The 18585-nt window shown below is 38.7% G+C and overlaps 2 protein-coding genes across 3 annotated transcripts; one reads left to right on the top strand and one right to left on the bottom strand.

Annotated features, from left to right (window-relative positions):
* Window positions 1–599: 599 nt before the first annotated feature.
* aimp2 (aminoacyl tRNA synthetase complex interacting multifunctional protein 2) lies at window positions 600–11876 on the bottom strand. Of its 2 annotated transcripts, none has more exons than XM_081362923.1 (4): window positions 11378–11876; window positions 9870–10076; window positions 5110–5344; window positions 600–1684 (listed from the first exon to the last, which is right to left on the bottom strand). In XM_081362923.1, exons 1-4 carry the CDS (start codon window positions 11498–11500, stop codon window positions 1296–1298), a joined length of 954 nt encoding a protein of 317 aa, XP_081219049.1. In that variant the 5' UTR covers window positions 11501–11876; the 3' UTR covers window positions 600–1295. The 2 variants fall into 2 exon arrangements, with proteins under 2 accessions (XP_081219049.1, XP_081219050.1); XM_081362924.1 differs by having other exon boundaries at window positions 11486–11686.
* Window positions 11877–14551: 2675 nt separating this feature from the next.
* On the top strand, window positions 14552–18585 carry LOC308689241 (tripartite motif-containing protein 16-like). The gene is made up of 6 exons (XM_081362886.1): window positions 14552–15200; window positions 15798–15893; window positions 15979–16212; window positions 16686–16845; window positions 17256–17303; window positions 17531–18585. The coding sequence occupies exons 1-6, from the start codon at window positions 14628–14630 to the stop codon at window positions 18052–18054; spliced, it is 1635 nt and encodes a 544-aa protein (XP_081219012.1). The 5' UTR covers window positions 14552–14627; the 3' UTR covers window positions 18055–18585.

Genomic DNA, 18585 nt, shown 5'->3' with positions numbered 1-18585 from the left:
TCATATCATCCTAAACCATGCAGTGTGTGTCCTGTGCTTAGGGATTTCATAAATATTCTTAACAACCCGTTTCACTCTGATTTTAGAGGAAAATATGTGGCTGTAGTCTGGGTTCCAGTGTGTAGAGATGTCGATTCAGGAGTCCAATCATAGCTTACATCATATTTTTAAACCTTTCACCTTGATAAAGTGTGATTTGATATGTAAAGAAGTGTGTGAAGAGGAAAGATCTGAGAGCTGTGAAATTACAATTATTTTGCCCGAAGGGAAATTGACTTCAGTGGATTGAGTTGTTGAGTATTTCGCTGCCATCCACAGGTTACATTAAGTATCGCAGGCTCTCTGGGCCATTCTAGTTATAATACATCAAATGCTGTTTTGCCAATTACTTCGTTCAAATACCATATATATATATACTAAATACCATATATATTTTACTACACTTGTTTTGCTTAGTCAATTGACGTTACAACATCTGAAAACTACACTATCATACAAAAGTTGGTGTTTCAAAAGTACAATTTTAAAGAACTGTTTTGCATTTGAATAGACTGTAAAATGTAATTTATTCCTGTGATCAAAGCTGAATTTTCATTTTTGTATTAAAAAAAATACAGCATTTATTTGAATCCAAAATTTCAATTTCAAATTTGAAATGCATTTACTGTCACTTATGGTCAACTTAATGTCCTTGCTGAATAAGAGTATCAATCTTTCTTTTCTTAATCTTGCTGAGCCCAAAGAGTGTATTTTGCTTTAAGAAAAACCATAAATAGAAAAATAAATGAAACTGCCATCCTTTGGTCTAATACTCAGAAACATGACAGCAATCGTTCTACTTTACATACGGCTGTATTATATATAAAAATCAATCAATCTGTAAACGTCTGACCCGTAGTGAAAAGGTTTAATAGGTTTGACGAAGAAGAATCACATACCTGCAGGTCTTTGAGCTGCCATCTCTTTAACACCCCATTCAATACCCAACAGAAACACACAACATCTTTAAAGCGTTTTATTAGGCACAAGGCGGGAGGGAGTTGTGTTTTACAGTAAAGCCCTCTCTCTGAGAGTTTGACCTGGCCTGGGATCAGTTCCAGATCCACTCCAGTTAAATAACCATCAACATGACATCATCACCACACCACGTCATCCTACAGACCTGAGCTCAGGAAACACCGGACTGTAACAGTGTTCGTTGGCAGAACTTGGTTATTGATGATGTCACATTGCATTTCCCTTTTTCATTACACGATTGACAGTGGCGTTCCTCGTTCTGACCTCACAGCTCTCGCTCACTGCAGTAACGGATACACGCAGTGGAAGTGGCCCAGGTTCTGGCAGGACTTGAGCCAGCGCTGCACGTTTGCAGGAGCCGAGCCGCTCTCGCCGGTCTGCAGGACGCAACAGGCGCACACAACGTCGGCCAGGGAGAACCCCTCGCCCAGGAGCCACGGAGAACGTCCCAGAGCCCCGTTCAGTGACCTGAGCACGGCCGCCCGCTCCTTGTTGCCCCCCTCGGCCAGCTGGAAAACCGCCGTGTCGATCCAGCTGTCCATCTGCGTGGCGGAGACCGGGTCCTGGGGGTCGGCGCCCAAAAGACGGTAGAGGAAGCGCGCCACGTTGGCCTCCCCCTCGATCGGGCACATGTTCTGTGTGCTGAACTTCATCTGCAGCTTCGACACTGAAACCAGACAAGACCACGCAACGATTACAGGGATATTTCACCGCTGGAAAGATGAATGTGTATTTAATATGGGGTCATTTATGTAGTTGAAATGTGAAATTATTTTAGAAGTCGGTGCCTTCTAGACTGAGAAAAGCCAGAAAATGTATTTTTGGCTCATGTGGATGAAAGACAACAATTCCCAGAATGCACTTGCTTCGCTGCTCTATGAGGCCACTCCCAAGCCACGCCTACTGGTTACAGAGGGCAGTATCGGAAGAATTTTTCCCCATTTTCCTTATCGGATAAATGGTAACACTTTACAATAAGGTTTCAATAGTTAATATTAGTTAACTACATTAGTTAACATAAACTAACAATCCTTCTTCAGCATTTATTAATCTTAACTAGTGTGTTTGTGTTTACATATGTGTGTGTACTGTGTATAATTATTTTGAATATATATAAATACACACATGCATGTATATATTTAAGAAAAATGTCTTATGTATAAGATAAATTATGTTTAAATATATATACACATAAAAATATTTCTTAAATATATACATGCATATGAGTATTTATATATACAAAATAATTATACACAGCGCAAACACACATTATGTAAACACAAACGTTTATTTTGGATGTGATTAATAGTGATTATTTGTTGCCCAGCACTAATCTTAACATTTATTCAATTTATTAAGATCTGTTAAGTTAACGTGAAATTTGTTTTATTAACTGATATTCAATAAATGCTGTAAAAATATATTTCTCGTTGTTAGTTTATGTTAAATTAACTATCAAATGAGACCTTATTGTAAAGAGTAATATTTCACAGTATTGTACTGTATTTTTGATTGCCTAAAGGGACTTCTTTCTAAAACATTAACGCTCCCAAACTTTTGAACGGTAGTGTACCTTTTTTATTATTATTATTATTATAATATCGAAATCAAACGGACTTTCGGTTTCCATGAAAGCATTGCCAAAAATCGTGTCTACAGAGTAGATGAAGGAGATTTTCACTTCCAGAACCCTACAGAAGAAATGCATAATGGAAACCCAAGATCTCACTACACTGTAATATGTAGGACGGTGCCTTCGAGATGTTGCATGAAATTTAATGTTGAAGAGTTAATCAGAACACACACACTGCACTGCACACCACAAACACTTTCAAAACTCAGTGCCACCGAGTCTTCAGGCTTTTTACCTTTAATATTTCAGTGGCACTTCCACTTTCAACCAATTGCTTTCTTTTCAAGCTTATTGGTTTTATTTTTTGGTTTTGAATTAAAGGGTTAGTTCACCCAAAAAAGAAAATGCTGTCAGTAATTACTCGACCTCATGTTGTTCCAACCCCGTCAGACTTTCGTTCATCTTTAGAACACAAATGAAGATATTTTTGATGAAATCTGAGAGCTGGATCACTCCTCCACAGGCTTCTCTGTAATTGAAACTCGCCGGCCCAGAAATATTAGTAGACAATGTTTAAAATAGTCCAAGTGACTCCAGTGGCTCAACCTTAAGTTTATCAAGCGACGAGAATACTTTTAGTGCGCAAAAAAACAAACAAAAATATTCATTTTCTTCTGTGTGGGGCTCTGAGTGAGTTCACGTAGTGTAACAGCGCAGCGCTTCTGGGTTGTATGTCAGAACGTAGGCTCACTATTGGCCAACATCACACACATGACCAGCGTCGGCCAATAGTGAGCCAACGTTCTGTCGTTACGCTGCGCTGTTACACTACGTGAATTCACTCAGAGGCCCACACAGAAAAAAATCAATAGTTAAATAAAGTCGTTATTTTTGCGCACTAAAAGTATTCTCATCGCTTGATAAACTTAAAGGAGAACTCCGGTCAATTTTAACATTGAGCTCATTTTTTTGTACATTTGGAGTGCTGTCAATACAGAAAACAACGACAAAAATCGGTGTTGCCTACACCGTGTTATCCTCTTTTTAAAATTTGCACCCTGTTGACTTCAATGGGGCAAGTACTAAACCTGCTTTTAGCCTCTTAACATCCTTGATGTGTCATTACAAGTGCCCAGAAAATGTGAGTGATTCCTTCTGAGTGAACATGAGTGGATCTGACTGCAGTAGATGTGGAAGATATGAATAAAAATGATGTTATTTAAGCCAGCGCACATACCTGTATTTACATCCTGTTTTCGGTTGAAGTCCAAAGTAGTCGATTGCCGAGTTCACGCGCATAGGTTTAGTTACCTATGATCACGCGCGTGAACTCGGCAATCATCTTTCACATCTACTGCAGTCAGATTCACTCGTGTTCACTCTGAAGGAATCACTCACATTTTCTGGGCACTTGTAATGACACATCAAGGATGTTAAGAGGCTAAAAGCAGGTTTAGTACTTGCCCCATTGAAGTCAACAGGGTGCAAATTTTAAAAAGAGGATAACACGGTGTAGGCAACACCGATTTTTGTCGTTGTTCTCTGTATTGACAGCACTCCAAATTTACAATAAAATGAGCTCAATGTTAAAATTGACTGGAGTTCTCCTTTAAGGTTGAGCCACTGTAGTCACTTGGACTATTTTAAACAATGTCTTTACTAACTTTCTGGGCCGGCGAGTTTCAATTACAGAGAAGCCTATGGATGAGTGAGACAGCTCTCAGATTTAATAAAAAATATCTTCATTTGTTTTCCGAAGATGAATGAAAGTCTTACGGGGTTGGAACAACATGAGGGCAAGTAATTACTGACAGAATTTTCATTTTTGGGTGAACTAACCCTTTAACACCGTGTCCTAACTACACGCGACGCGACGTGCGATAAAAGGCGTCTTTTCCATGTTAATCAGAGTGTTTGTCCTAACCAGCCGCGACGGCGACACACGACGATTCTATTTTAGAAACGGATTCTATTTTTCTGTGACGTCGCGCTGGAACAACAAACACAAAGTTATCAATGATAATCTCAGGGACTGTTTATGTGCTTTATTTAATGTTAAAAGCGTGTAATGTGACTTTGAATATCATTTAGTGCTCCAGCTTTATAGCTGTAAAAGCAACAATGGAGAATTCACCTCAGATCTTGAAATTAAACAAATGGAAACAAGAACATTAAAACTGTGAACTAACAAGTGTATTATTTGACAAAGATTTTTTTAATAACTCAGTAGTCTATGTATTTTTAATGTTTAAATGGTGTAATATTTGTGAATTTGATTATGTAGCTACTTATCCATTTTCTTGCGAGTAGCTACAAGATTACTCTCTAGTGCTGTGCACTCGCCGCGAGACTCCGCCCACACGCTGTTCTGATTGGCTGTGGGTTTTGATTTGATTTTGACGCATCTCACAGTCGCGTCTAGTGTGGACAGACAAATTATTTGTCGCTGGAATCTTATCGCGTCACGTCTGGTTAGGACACGTGTAAGACATGCTCTGCTCTCTTGTGTACGCTCTCACCATCTTTCCATATGAGCGTGAAGCCCAGCTGAAAGCGCTGGCGTGCGTAGCTGTCTGTGTGTCGCGGGCCCAGGCAGGACATGAGCGGCGGGGGCACGCCGGGCACAGAGGAGTGCAGATGCACACTGGACAGCACCTGGTACCGCTGGCACAGCAGACCGTGAAGCACCAGCAGCGACAGAGGAGGACGGGCAGGGTGGGCGTTGATCACGATGTCCCTCAGCGCGCCCAGGTCCTGGAGGACAACGAGGAACGGGTCAACTCAGCACGTTTGAAGAGTTACAAAATGTGAATCTATTTCAAACAGACACTAAATGCATCACTCATTTGTTACGAATCTCATGCTTTGGTTCACAGCGGAAGCTTGTAACGGAAATCTCACAATTCTGACATTTATATTTTGAGCATCACTCCAGTCTTCAGTGTCACATGATCCTTCAGAAATCCTTCAGATATGATGATTTGATTATCAAGAAACATCTGAATTCCTTTTATATATTTTTTTTATTCACGGCAGAAACAATCTTCCACATTACAAGCATCCACATTCAAATAAAAATCAATTGAGATAAAATAGCTCTCAGTTAGGGCTGTGCAATAGTGACAAATAAATAGAAAAACCAAACTCATAAAGGGATTTTTTTTTGTCCTCATAACTTGAATTATAGAGGTCGTCATAACTGCATTTAAAGGAATAGTTCACTTAAAAATTAAAATTCTGTCAAGTTATTCCAAGCCTGTATGAGTTTCTTTCTTCTGCTGAACACAAATGAGATATTTTGAAGAATGTTGATAACCAGACAGTTGATGGACCCCATTGACTTCCATTGTATTTTATTTCCTACTATGGAAGTCAATGGGGTTCATCAACTCTCTGGTTATCAACATTCTTCAAAATATCTTCCTTTGTGTTCAGCAGAAGAAAGAAACTCGTACAGGTTTGGAACAACTTGGATGACAGGATTATACATTTTGGGTGAAGTATCCCTTTAAAACATCACGATTTCAGAATCAATCCCACATTTCAATATGGTTTAAAACTTTATCGACTAAAATAACTAACTTCTGGCAGACGGCTGTACGCATTGATTTACGGTGAAAGAGTAACACTTGACCCGACACATGACGCAATGACGAACACAGAAGCGCAGAGGATAGAGCAAAACAAAACACGAGTCACGAATTAGAAGTCTAAAACAACAATTTTTAAAGAGAAATGTTGGAGGAGCTTGAGTTTGTTGTCCAGGCCTGTGTGTTTGAAAGCCTGTGGCTTTTTTGTGTATTTTATCCTCAATAAATTGTATTCAATGTATATGAACTGCCTCTGGCATGATTGTATAAGTTTATTATTGTTGAAATAAATCAAATCAAATCATAAAACCATGAGAGGCGTCAAAGCTTACGCTACTCCTACATCCTACGTCACACATAGTCTCTTTTGGCACAAGTCGATGTGTACGGCCGTCTGCCGGAAGCAAGTTATTTTAGTCGATAAAGTTTTAAATATGGATATTTTTCTTAAACAATCGCATCACTTCACTTCAGAAGGCCTTTATTAACCTGCCGAAGCCGTGTGGAGCACTTTTATCATGAATAGATGCACTTTTATGATGGATAGATGCACTTTTATCATGGATAGATGCACTTTTATGATGGATAGATGCACTTTAATCATGGATAGATGCACTTTAATCATGGATAGATGCACTTTTATCATGGATAGATGCACTTTTATCATGGATAGATGCACTTTTATCATGGATAGATGCACTTTTATCATGGATAGATGCACTTTTATCATGGATAGATGCACTTTTATCATGGATAGATGCACTTTTAAGAGAAACAGATGGGGGGGGGTATAGAAAAAAACAACTTGCATCACAATAGGTGTAATTGTGATTGTCAAAACATTTGGTAACTAAACAGAATTTTACACAATTTTCACGATTTCAATTCAATTCTTGGGATTTGATTTCAGTATTGATTCAATATTGACTCTTTGGATAAATATTAGGTAGGCTACAGTAGATAGCCTACATGTTAATTTTTCTCAAGAAAAAATATATCTCACATAATGCTGTAAACATACAGAGAGCCCTATCAGCTGGTATTATTAAAGGTGCCATATGTAAAAATTGAGGTAAAAATATCCAAAAAATGACCTACACACATCAAAAGAATGAGAAGAAATAAGGGCGATGATGTCATTAAAAAAATGTCAAGTTATAGTGCTGCAGAGATATCAACCTTAATTAGCATTAGCATTACTAGCCACGGCCCGACAGGTGTCGTAATACCAGTTTCGGCCATGGGAGGCGGTATGCGGGCAACATAACCACCAGTCAGTCAAACATGCAATACACGAATAACTCGCACGGCTTGTGGGCGTACTTGAACCTGATGTCAATCGTGTGGAAAGTAGCCTACTGCCCACTACTACATTCAAATAAAATCTGATTAAAAAAAAAGGAACAGAACCAGAGTAAACATTGGCACTGCTTTCCATCGCTGGAGACAACTAATGGACATGAAAGAAATGAGGTTCGACTCCGAACTTGCAACATTTCTTTTGGATTGGTAAGTAAGTTTGTTTTATATGTTTGTGTAGTTTTTTTGGGAAGTTATAAGGCTTTTCGATATAACGCACATAAATATAGTATTGTAATAGTTCACATAGCACAATCTCTATAGCTCTTTTTTCTTGCCAACTACGTGACCTATATTATGTTTATTAAATGGCTTTCCTGAGGTAAATCTGACATAATTGTTCTCCAGCTGTGTTATTGACCTCTTCACGCTGATAAAAAACACTGATTGGTCGATATTATGTATGAGGAATACATTTTGGTAAGTTGTAGCCTACTGTATCTTTCAACAGAGTTCGTGTTTTTTTTACTATTAGCTAACGTTAGTAGAGTTGAGATCGGTTCACGTGCGCTAGGGATCTGTCGTGTAACAATTACAAGCGCCAAAACGGTATTTATTGTTTGAATTCAGTAATAAAATTGACAGAATCTGAGAGCTGAGATTTTTTTAATATCATAACTAACCTGCTCTGTCTATTCTGTCGGTATCCGTGTCCTCTTTGCTTCGCGATTTTTCTGTGCGTGAGAAAATTGATGTGTGATGTGAGAGCGTGTGAAAAGTGTCAATTGCGTGTGTCTCACGGTGAATGCGTGAGAGTTGGCACTCGGCAGCTCTGTTAAGTTACGTTGGCGCTAGCTTGGTCAACATCAGCGAATGCTGTCTGTCAAATTAATATAATTTAAACTAACAATAAAAATGTAATATGAACAAAACGAATATGAACATATTCACTGGTAAAGGTGAAGGGGAGTAGCTTGAAGATGTCATATTCATACTCTAGAGTAGACCAGGTATACTGCCCCCGTCTGGTATGGAATGTGGTGTATGAATTTATTTTTTTTGAAGGATGGCACCTTTAAAGGTCAAAAATAACAAATTAAATTAAATATAATTTGGTTTTCATTATAATAAAAATTATGACACAAGTAAAAATATAATGTAATATAGTGCACATATTTAGCTAAATACTCCTCTCTATAGCTATTCTTTCTAGTCAACTAACATGTTGGTCATTAAATGGCTTTCCTGAGGTAAATAACGTTCTGTGACATAATTGTTCACCTGCAGTTTAAAAACACTGATTGATCGATATTATGTATGAGGCATATGTACCTTTCAGTAAGCAGTGATCTCAAACTCAATTCCTGGAGGGCCACAGCTCTGCACAGTTTTGCTCCGACCCTAATCAAACACACCTGATCCAACTAATCAAGGTCTTCAGGATTACTAGAAACTTCCTTGCAGGTGTGAGTTGGAGCTGGTTAGAGCTAAACTGTGCAGAGCTGTGGCCCTCCAGGAATTGAGTTTGAGACCACTGTTGTACTGTATCTTTAAATAAAAAGTAACAGATGATCGGTTTACTTGAACTGAGGCGCTACAGCGATCGGTCACGTCACATTTGCAAGCGCCAAAACGGTATTTATTGTCTGAATTTCGTAATAAAATGGACAGAACATGAGAGCTGAGAATTTTCTTCATATCAAAAGTAACCTGCTCTGTCTAGTCTGTCGGTGTCAGTGTCCTCTTTGGTCCGCGATTTTTCTCTGCGTGAGAAAATGGATGTGTGGTGTGAGAGCGTGTGAAAAGTTTCGATTGCGTGAGTCTCACGCTGAATGCGTAGAGTTGGCAGCCCTGCTTTTAGAAGGGGGATAAATCGTCGGCAGCGTTCCTCCTTCCACCATGCTTCTTCTCCATATGAGGATTGTTTACATCAGACTAGAGTGCGCACTGCGCCGCATGCACACAGCGCGTCATGTGGGGATTGTTTACATCAGAGTGCGCACGTGTTTTGCGGAGAAAATAGGCAGTGTTTGTTTAAGCGGTTGATGGAAAATAAGCTAATGCGCGTTCTATAAATCTAAATTTGGATCTGTTATTTTTCAGGGTATTTTGAAGTGCCTGCGATAACAATATCGTGCATATTCATTACCGTGATTTATCGCATTACTGAATATATTGGTATGGATGGTTCAAATTCAGATGTTTTCCTCAAGCATGCCTAAACATGCTAGTCTAAACATGTCAATCCGGTTAACCCAGTTGTGTTTGTTTGCTGCAACTGTATTAAAATGTGGGACTGGTTCTGAATCATGGGCTAATTTTCATGTTTGGGTGAACTATCCCTTAAAGGTAAATAATGTAAAGTGCCTAATGGCGCATGTAAGGCTGACCTTGCCCAGCAGGGAGTCTAGATCAGCGGTTCCTCTGAACACAGACTCGACAGGGGCGTGAGAGAGCGTGGTGGCGTCCAGGTCAGCATCAGGAGTGGCCACGGTCTTCGTGAGCCCGTCCACCGTCGCCTTGAGCTCATACAGTCTTCTCAGGACTTCATCCTGACGTTCCTCCAGCGCCTTTACAGCCGGATCCACCTCCCCGTTCTGACACACACACACGACAAGAGACGGTGTACATGCAACTGCATGGATTCCCACTCAAACATACTATTACACACTACAAAACTACATTTGACTGTATTAAACTAAGTGCAAGTGGATCCTAATATATATACACGTCCAGTCAAAAGTTTTGGATCGATACGATTTTTAATGTTTTTAAAAGAAGTATCTTCTGCTTACCAATTAAGGCTGCATTTATTTGATAAAAAAGGGTAATATTGTTAAATATTATGACAATTTAAAATGACTGTTTTCTATTTTAATATATTTTAAACTGTAATTTATTCCTGTGATCAAAGCTGAATTTTCAGCATCATTACTCCAGTCTTCAGTGTCACATGATCCTTCAGAAATCATTCTGATATGATGATTTGATGCTCAAAAAACAATATCAATGTTGAAAACAGTTGTGTACAAAAAAAATTTCAGGATTCTTTGATGAATAGAAAGTTCAAAAGAATCTTTTGTAACATTATTAATGTCTATGCTGTAACTTTTGATCAATTTAATTCATCCTTGAGGAATAAAAGTATTGATTTCTTTTATTTCGTTCCCCCCAAGAAGAAATAAAATTAAAATTATTACTGAGCCCAAACTTTTGAACGGTAGTGTTTAATGTTACAAAAGCTTTCCATTTCAGATAAATGCTGTTCTTTTGAACTTTCTATTCATCAAAGAATGCTGAAATAAAAATGTAAATAACATTGATAATAATAATGAATGTTACTTGGGCATCAAATCATCATATTTTAGTGTTTTCTGAAGTATCGTGTGACACTGAGGACTGGAGTAAAGATGCTGAAAATTCAGCTTTGATCACAGGAATAAATTACATTCTACAATATAAACACATTGGTTTTTACATTTATTACTGGTTTATCAAATAAATGCAGCCTCTTTGAGCCGAAGAGACTTCTTTTAAAAATCTTAAAAAATCCAAAACATTTGACAGGTAATGTATATAACTAGATCAATTTACCATTTCATCATCATTTTGTCTTACTCTAGTATGATCCATGTTGTTAGTCGCTGGTAAGCCGTAATGTATTAAACTGCAAGTGTAATTTCAGGAAGATATCATTTGAAGGGCCAACCTCTCATTCCAGAGCACAAAACACTGCAGCTGTCAATCATACCCAATCTGCATGTGTGTATTACATCAGACAGACTGATACTGAGTGAGAGTGGCAATACCAGTCTGTCTGGTGCAAGAGAAACTGTGTATTATGATTTAGTGCTGGTGTGTGGCATCTGCATAGTGAATTGATCGTTAATGTGATTACCTGAAGCGCGTGCTCGCTGCAGTTCATTCCCTGCGCGTGGACATTCGGTAACTTGTACATGCACGTTGGCAAATCAATCTTTATGTCACCGGGACTGACGGGCTTTACCTGGTACATGGGCATGACGACGGGTGACCAACGCACTCCAGTGCCAAAATAAAAGCACGGGATCCAGATATGTTTGTTTTTTGACGGGGTTTGTCCGTCTAGCAGCCAGCTAACAGTAGCCGAGTAGAGAGAGAAAGAGGTCGTCGCGCGTCATTTCCGGTGAGAGTGAAAAGCACGACGCCAAGGTCGCGCGCAGTGACGACAGAGGCTGAAATCTGCTTTGTTTTTGAACATTTTGTTTTTAGGATTTCAGGAAGTGTTAGATATCAGAAGTCTTTGGGAAAGATTTGCTTTAGTCAATTCAGAACTGGCTGATTTTGAAATTGTGTAGACTTACAAAACTACAGTACTGTGCAAAAGTCTTGGGCATGTTAATATCCCCCCTCCCCCCAAAAAATGTTTTTAAGTCAGTTATTTATATCTTTTGCTGTAGTGTGTCAGTAGGAAATATCAGTTTACATTTCCAAACATTCTTTTTACCATTAATTGTAATAATCCAGTGAGATTTGTGAATGCACAAGGAGTCTGACAACAGACGGTATGATCTGATCTCACCATCATCGAGTCCGTCTGTGATTACATGAAGAAACAGAAGAAACTGAGACAGACTAAATCCAGAGGAACTGAGGGAACGTCTCCAAGATGCTTGAAGAAACCTTCCTGCAAAGCTACCTGAAAAACTATGCGCAAGTGTACCTGGACAAAAGCCGTTTTAAACGCAAAGGGTTGTTACACCATATATTGATTTGAATTAGTTAATAGAAGTTAAATCATAAATAAATTCAATTTGTGATTTTATTTTTGAAAGCATTCTCACTTTACAGCATTTTAACACAAGTGCCAGTACTCTTCACAGTCCTGTAGCTTTGCAGGAAGGTTTCTTCAAGCATCTCGGAGACGTTCCCGCAGTTTTCTGGATTTAGTCTGTCTCAGTTTCTTCTGTTTCTTCATGTAATCACAGACGGACTCGATGATGGTGAGATCAGATCATCCTTTGAAGCAAACGTTCAAAATGATAAACAGAACAAATTATTAATCAACAGTAAAATTTAGATACCACATGAAAACATGCGTTGCTTGAAATGTGCAAGATGTGATTTGAACATCTTGAACACAAACGGTGTTTGTGGTGGCTGAGATGCAGCTGTGTGTGTGTGTGTGTGAGTGTGTGTGAGTCGTCGGGGAAATTAAGTTCACAAGCACCGCTGAGCAGCGAATTCTGAGGTTTAATAGTGAATTGTGACGTAACTTTGTTTTAAAAAGTGGATGGGACAGGAGTCCTGAAATCAATTTCAATAGTAGGCTTACACTGAGTTTAATTTATCAACATTCATTTATCGAAGTCCTGTTTTATCCTTTCATCTATAATACAATATGTTGTTTGTTCCGAGATTCTTCATGTTAGTGAATAAATATAAAGATTTGCATAAAGCGATCATGTGAAAGCAGGGTGGGTGATTTGTTCCCTCTCTGTGAAGTCTCTTCACGTCCTGATAGCAATCACTAAGTTAAGTAGTCTAAATATATGTCTGTATATTATTGTATATCTACTGTATATCATCTGTGGAGGGCAGAGGACCATAAAATTATTGTCAAATCCTTCTTGCTAAAAAATGTATCTACTGTATGAAAAATCTAATTCAGGATTCAGGCCCCATCATGACTGACTTTTAGCTTCTGACCAAGACTGCATCTCAATGCTAGTTTTACTTGATCTTAGTGCTGTGTTCGACACTTTAAATAGATCATGACATACTCTTAAAGGGATAACACAGTAACACTGGTATTCACGGACAGGCATTAAAGTGGTTTAGATTCTAAGTCCACTAAAGGAGGGAGAGCGTTTTCACGTTTGGCTCCTAAACTCTAGAATAGCCTTCCTGATAATGTTCAGGACTCAGACTCTCTCTCCCAGTTTAAATCTAGATTAAAGACACATCTCTTTATCCAATCATTCACATAATGGACCTCATAACCTTATACTCCAGTTATATCAGATCAAAAGCACATGATTATCTATTACTTGAAACAGCAGCTCTGCTGATTATTTTCCATTATCTTTTCTGTTTTTACCTCGGGATCCTGAGTACGCCAGCTCCAGTTTGGATCCAGCCTCTTATGAAGATTTCAGATGATCCAACACTTGTGAAGAGAGGACGCCAACCCCTGTGAGGACATCAGATGATGCCAACTCTGAATCAACATACAAAACTGCCAAATTTTCTGTATATTGTAATCATTATGATCACAACTTGTAATAATTACTTTAACTCTTTCCATTGACGGAATTTTCCAGTTTTCCGTGTTTTCACTGTTATATGGTAGGGGGCGCTATCACATTTTCTGAAAGAGGACAGAATCTCCTGATCAAAACCTTTATTTTACTGTCTATGATCAAAACACAGGAAAAAAAAGAAGCAGAAACAAGCGATAAAATCAACACGTTAGTCTTTGAAAACAAACACAATTTTCTCAGCTTTTGTTTAAAATGTTGTTGTTTTTATGAAACTTAGGCTACCCACATTTAAGTGTTGATAAAAAAATAATGACTAAAGCTACAGAGAATATTTTGTTGAATGAATATCTGAACATACAATATATCAAAATAAATAACATAAATAACAGAACAAAATATTCTGGAGGCCATGAAAGTTTTGTGAAAAAAAAAAAGAAAAAAAACGCTGGCAGTTGCAATTTTTTTAAAGACTCTGGTGGGGAAAGGGTTAATGAGCTCATTGTTTCTGCCTAAATGAATACATGATGTTAGCTAGCATGATCTGTATGATCTTAGAACTGCACATTTGGACATATTGACATTACTTTGACACAGTATAGCCTATAGACACATGCATTCGTGAGTAGCCTAAATCTTCGCTCAGTCATTCATGAGCTCAGAACTCGCAATTATGACATTTTCAACTCCACTTGAAGGACACATACAGTAAACACAGCAGTAAAGTGTGTGTGTGTGTGTGTGTGTGTGTGTGTGAACGAGGAAGCTGCTTTACAGACACGCCTATTTTACACACGTCACTCAAACACAGAACCAGGAAACTATTTCAACTCCTCAGTTCAGGGAAACAGAAACTGAAGTGTTGTTGAGCTGTTGTGTGTTTGTGTCTCTCTGTATTCATGCAGTAAAATGGCAGAAGCCAGAATTTCTCAGGATGAGTTCACGTGTCCAGTGTGTCTGGATCTCCTGAAGGAACCAGTGGCCATTCCCTGTGGACACAGTTACTGTAAGATCTGTATTACAGACTGCTGGGATCAGGAGGATGAGAAGAGAGTCTACAGCTGCCCTCAGTGCAGACAGACCTTCAGTCCAAGACCTGCTTTAGCTAAACACACCATTCTGGCTGAAGTGGTGGAGAAACTGAAGAAGACTAAACTTCCTGCTGACTGTTACGCTGGAGCTGGAGACGTGGAGTGTGACGTCTGTACTGGAAGAAAATACAAAGCCGTCAAGTCCTGTCTGGTGTGTCAGGAATCTTACTGTCAAACTCATTTTGACCGTCATGAGGAATTTCACTCTCGTAAACCACACAAAGTGATTGATGCCACTGGACGACTGCAGGACATGATCTGCCGTAAACATGATAAAGAGCTAGAAATGTTCTGTGTCACTGATCAACAGTGCATCTGTGTGTGGTGTAAGGAGTATGAACATAAAAACCACAACACTGTATCAACTGCAGCACAGAGGACAGAGACACAGGTATGAACTGAGAGGGATTGATCACACAGTGATATGAAAAATATATGAATATATATGCAGATATGAAAGGTATATCTACATAGCCCCACCTACTGGCAACAGAAACTGGCATGGTTAACACAGTAATGCAGTACTAACCACATAATTATTGTGTACTAAACATGCGAGCAACACTTAGCTGAGTCATGAAGCATTTATCTATTACATTAATTAGCTATTATCAACATTATACAAAACATTTTGTAACTGACTTTGACTCTTACTATATATACCTCCTTAAATGCACATTGCCCAACCATGCTCTGTCTTCCGAGTGACGCTTCTTTTTTTTGCTGCTTGCAGCTTTAATTCACATATACTTTTTTTGTTGCTGTTTTTAAAAGTATTTTTTTTAAAGGACCAATTTTGATTCACAAATCAAATCATTGATCAACTCATGTACGCAGAGCCCAAATCAAAGATGATGACGTCAATAACATCAAACTTCACTGATCTGTGGTTTGAACCTACAGTATAAACTCGCCATGCTAGATCTTTAACCCTTATTGTGTGACAGTAGTTTTATGTGTCATTCGCTGTTATTGGTTTGTCCTCCAGAAACAGCTGAAGGAGACGCAGATGAAGATCCGTCAGAGAATCCAGCAGAGACAGAAAGATCTTCATCAGCTGAGAGAGGCTGTGGAGTCTCATAAGGTGAGTCTGGAGAAGAAGAGAAGTGTGAGACGTCTCAGTTTGGACTCACTGAACTCACTGTGTGATTGTGATGTGTGTGTAACAGCGCTCTGCACACACAGCAGTGGAGGACAGTGAGAAGATCTTCACTGAGATCATCCGCTCCATTGAGAGAAGCCGCTCTGAGGCGACACAGCGGATCAGAGATCAGGAAAAGACTGCAGTGAGTCGAGCTGAAGGACGACTGGAGCGACTGGAGCAGGAGATCAATGATCTGAGGAGGAGAGACGCTGAGCTGGAGCAGCTTTCACACACACACCATCACATCCAGTTCCTGCAGGTAACAGAGATCTAGAAGAACTGGATCATAGTGGACTTGAGCAAGAGACTCACAGAGAAACATTTCATGAGAGCAGAATGAGACGAACTTAAGCAGGGCAAAAAACACTCTAAAGCTCAGCTATTTGCATTTAATAACAACATTAAACTATTCCACATTCATTTAACTGCAAATAACATGCAATTAAGTTTCTGAAAACATTACAGCCAATCTGCACTTATATATTTTTTAAAGTATATTATTTCTGTTACAAGTACGGTACTTTCTTTTTCACAAGGAGTGTAAGTGTGAAATACTAGAGTTTGTCGCATTAAATGATGAATATGAGGAGAATGTGCTGATTGTGTGAAAGTGCTGGATTGAAGCGAGTCACTGAAGAGAAGTGAAGTCAACAAGAGCCGCTCAGATCTGATATAGTGCAGGTTATTGGCTGAAGTGTGGAGATGATGAGTTTTGATTTCTGTTTTCTGTAGAGTTTCCAGTCTCTCTCAGCACCTCCTGAATCTACAGACGAACCCGACGTTTCCTTCAGTTCTCTCTCCTCTTTTGATGGCGTGAGAGAATCTGTCCGACAGCTGAGAGACAAACTGGAGGATTTCTGCAAAGAGGAGCTCAAGAAGATATCTGATAGAGGTAAAGTCCTGCGCCTCGTTTATACAGACGTGTGGAGAATGATCTGAAATATGAACGTACAACAGTTTCTGAAATGTTCCTATGATTTATAAAACATACGCACAAATAAAATCCCACTTTATAAATCACAGTTCATCTTTAATTCAAGTGCATCAACTCTACAGAACAGCCACAAACATCCCTTGATGGTTTAGAAGTAATAAATACTTATGTATATATTGAAATTGAAAACCATTGAAATTTATGATTGAATCCGATACGTGTGTTTTATATATGAGGCATCTGGAGATTCTTCTGTTCTCAGAAATGAGTCCTGCATCATCTAATATCAGATTAGAAACGTCTTAGAAATGGATGTATTTTATCTTGTCATTTCTCTTCACACTGTTCATGTGTGTTTATTTCCACAGTCACATTCACCAACATGAATCCCAAGACCAGGAACGACTTCCTACAATGTAAGTCACTGAGAAACAAGCAGAAAAACTCACTGAATGTGTTCATGTTCTTCCTGTAGAAGGAGAAATAAACATGATAGAAGAGTTTTATAATTGATCATGTAAATGATGATTTGCACAGGATATCTGATCAGCTGCACTGAGACACTGATGATACATTGTTCAGATACATTAAAAGATCAGACAGATTCATAATTCCTGATTCTGATGTGTTTTCTCTCCATCAGATTCCCATCAGCTGACTCTGGATCTGAACACAGTGAATGAATACCTCAGTCTGTCTGAGAGGAACAGAGTGATTACTGTCACTGGCACACAACAGTTGTATCCTGATCATCCAGACAGATTTGATCGGTGGCGTCAGGTGTTGTGTAGAGAGAGTGTGTGTGGACGCTGTTACTGGGAGATTGAGTGGAGTGGTGAATATGTGTATATATCAGTGTCATATAAGAGCATCAGCAGGAAGGGATCGGGTTATGAGTGTGGATTTGGATATAATGATCAGTCCTGGAGTTTGATCTGCTCTTCCTCCAGTTACTCATTCAGACACAATAAGATAAAGACTGTTCTCCCTGTAAAGTCCATCAGCAGAAGAATAGGAGTGTATGTGGATCACAGATCAGGAACTCTGTCCTTCTACAGCGTCTCTGACACAATGAGCCTCATCCACACAGTCCAGACCACATTCACTCAGACGCTCTATCCTGGGTTAAGGGTTTATTTCTTAGGATCATCAGTGAAACTGTGTTGATGTTTCAGAATAGACTGTAGAGAGATTTTACCCATAATGCTTTGAGCTGATAAATCAGTAACAGTGAGATGTTACAGAGACTCTTATTTTAATTTTCATCAATATAGCTGAACTTTAGTGTTTTAGAGTCTCTTACATTTTCACATGATTTTTGGAAACCTCAAAATGTGAGTAAACAAGATGCAATGTTGATTATAAATCATCAGTGAAACTGTTGATGTGAGATTTTACCCAGAATACATACTTACCCACATACATAATGATATGTGAGTAAACAAGATGCAACAATGTTAGGCTATTTCGTTCTAATGTTTACAAATTCACAAGATTTTGGTGCTCTTAAGATTTATATAATCCAAGTAGCCAGAATATAATACTACTAAAACAACTTGTCTTTTCTATGAAGTAATGATACAAGCTCAGAGACATTTATAATCTTTGATGTTTCTGATGTACAGTACACAGAGTGTCTTGACTTGGTGTTCTGAGGGTTGTTCCATAAAACAAGCCAGGCTTATTTTGGTTAGTCAG

The sequence above is a fragment of the Scardinius erythrophthalmus genome, assembly GCF_964197995.2.
Source record: "Scardinius erythrophthalmus genome assembly, chromosome: 1".
Taxonomy (NCBI): Eukaryota; Metazoa; Chordata; class Actinopteri; order Cypriniformes; family Leuciscidae; genus Scardinius; species Scardinius erythrophthalmus.
Note: the sequence above shows the minus strand (reverse complement) of the source record. Positions and strands in the feature narration are given on the sequence as shown.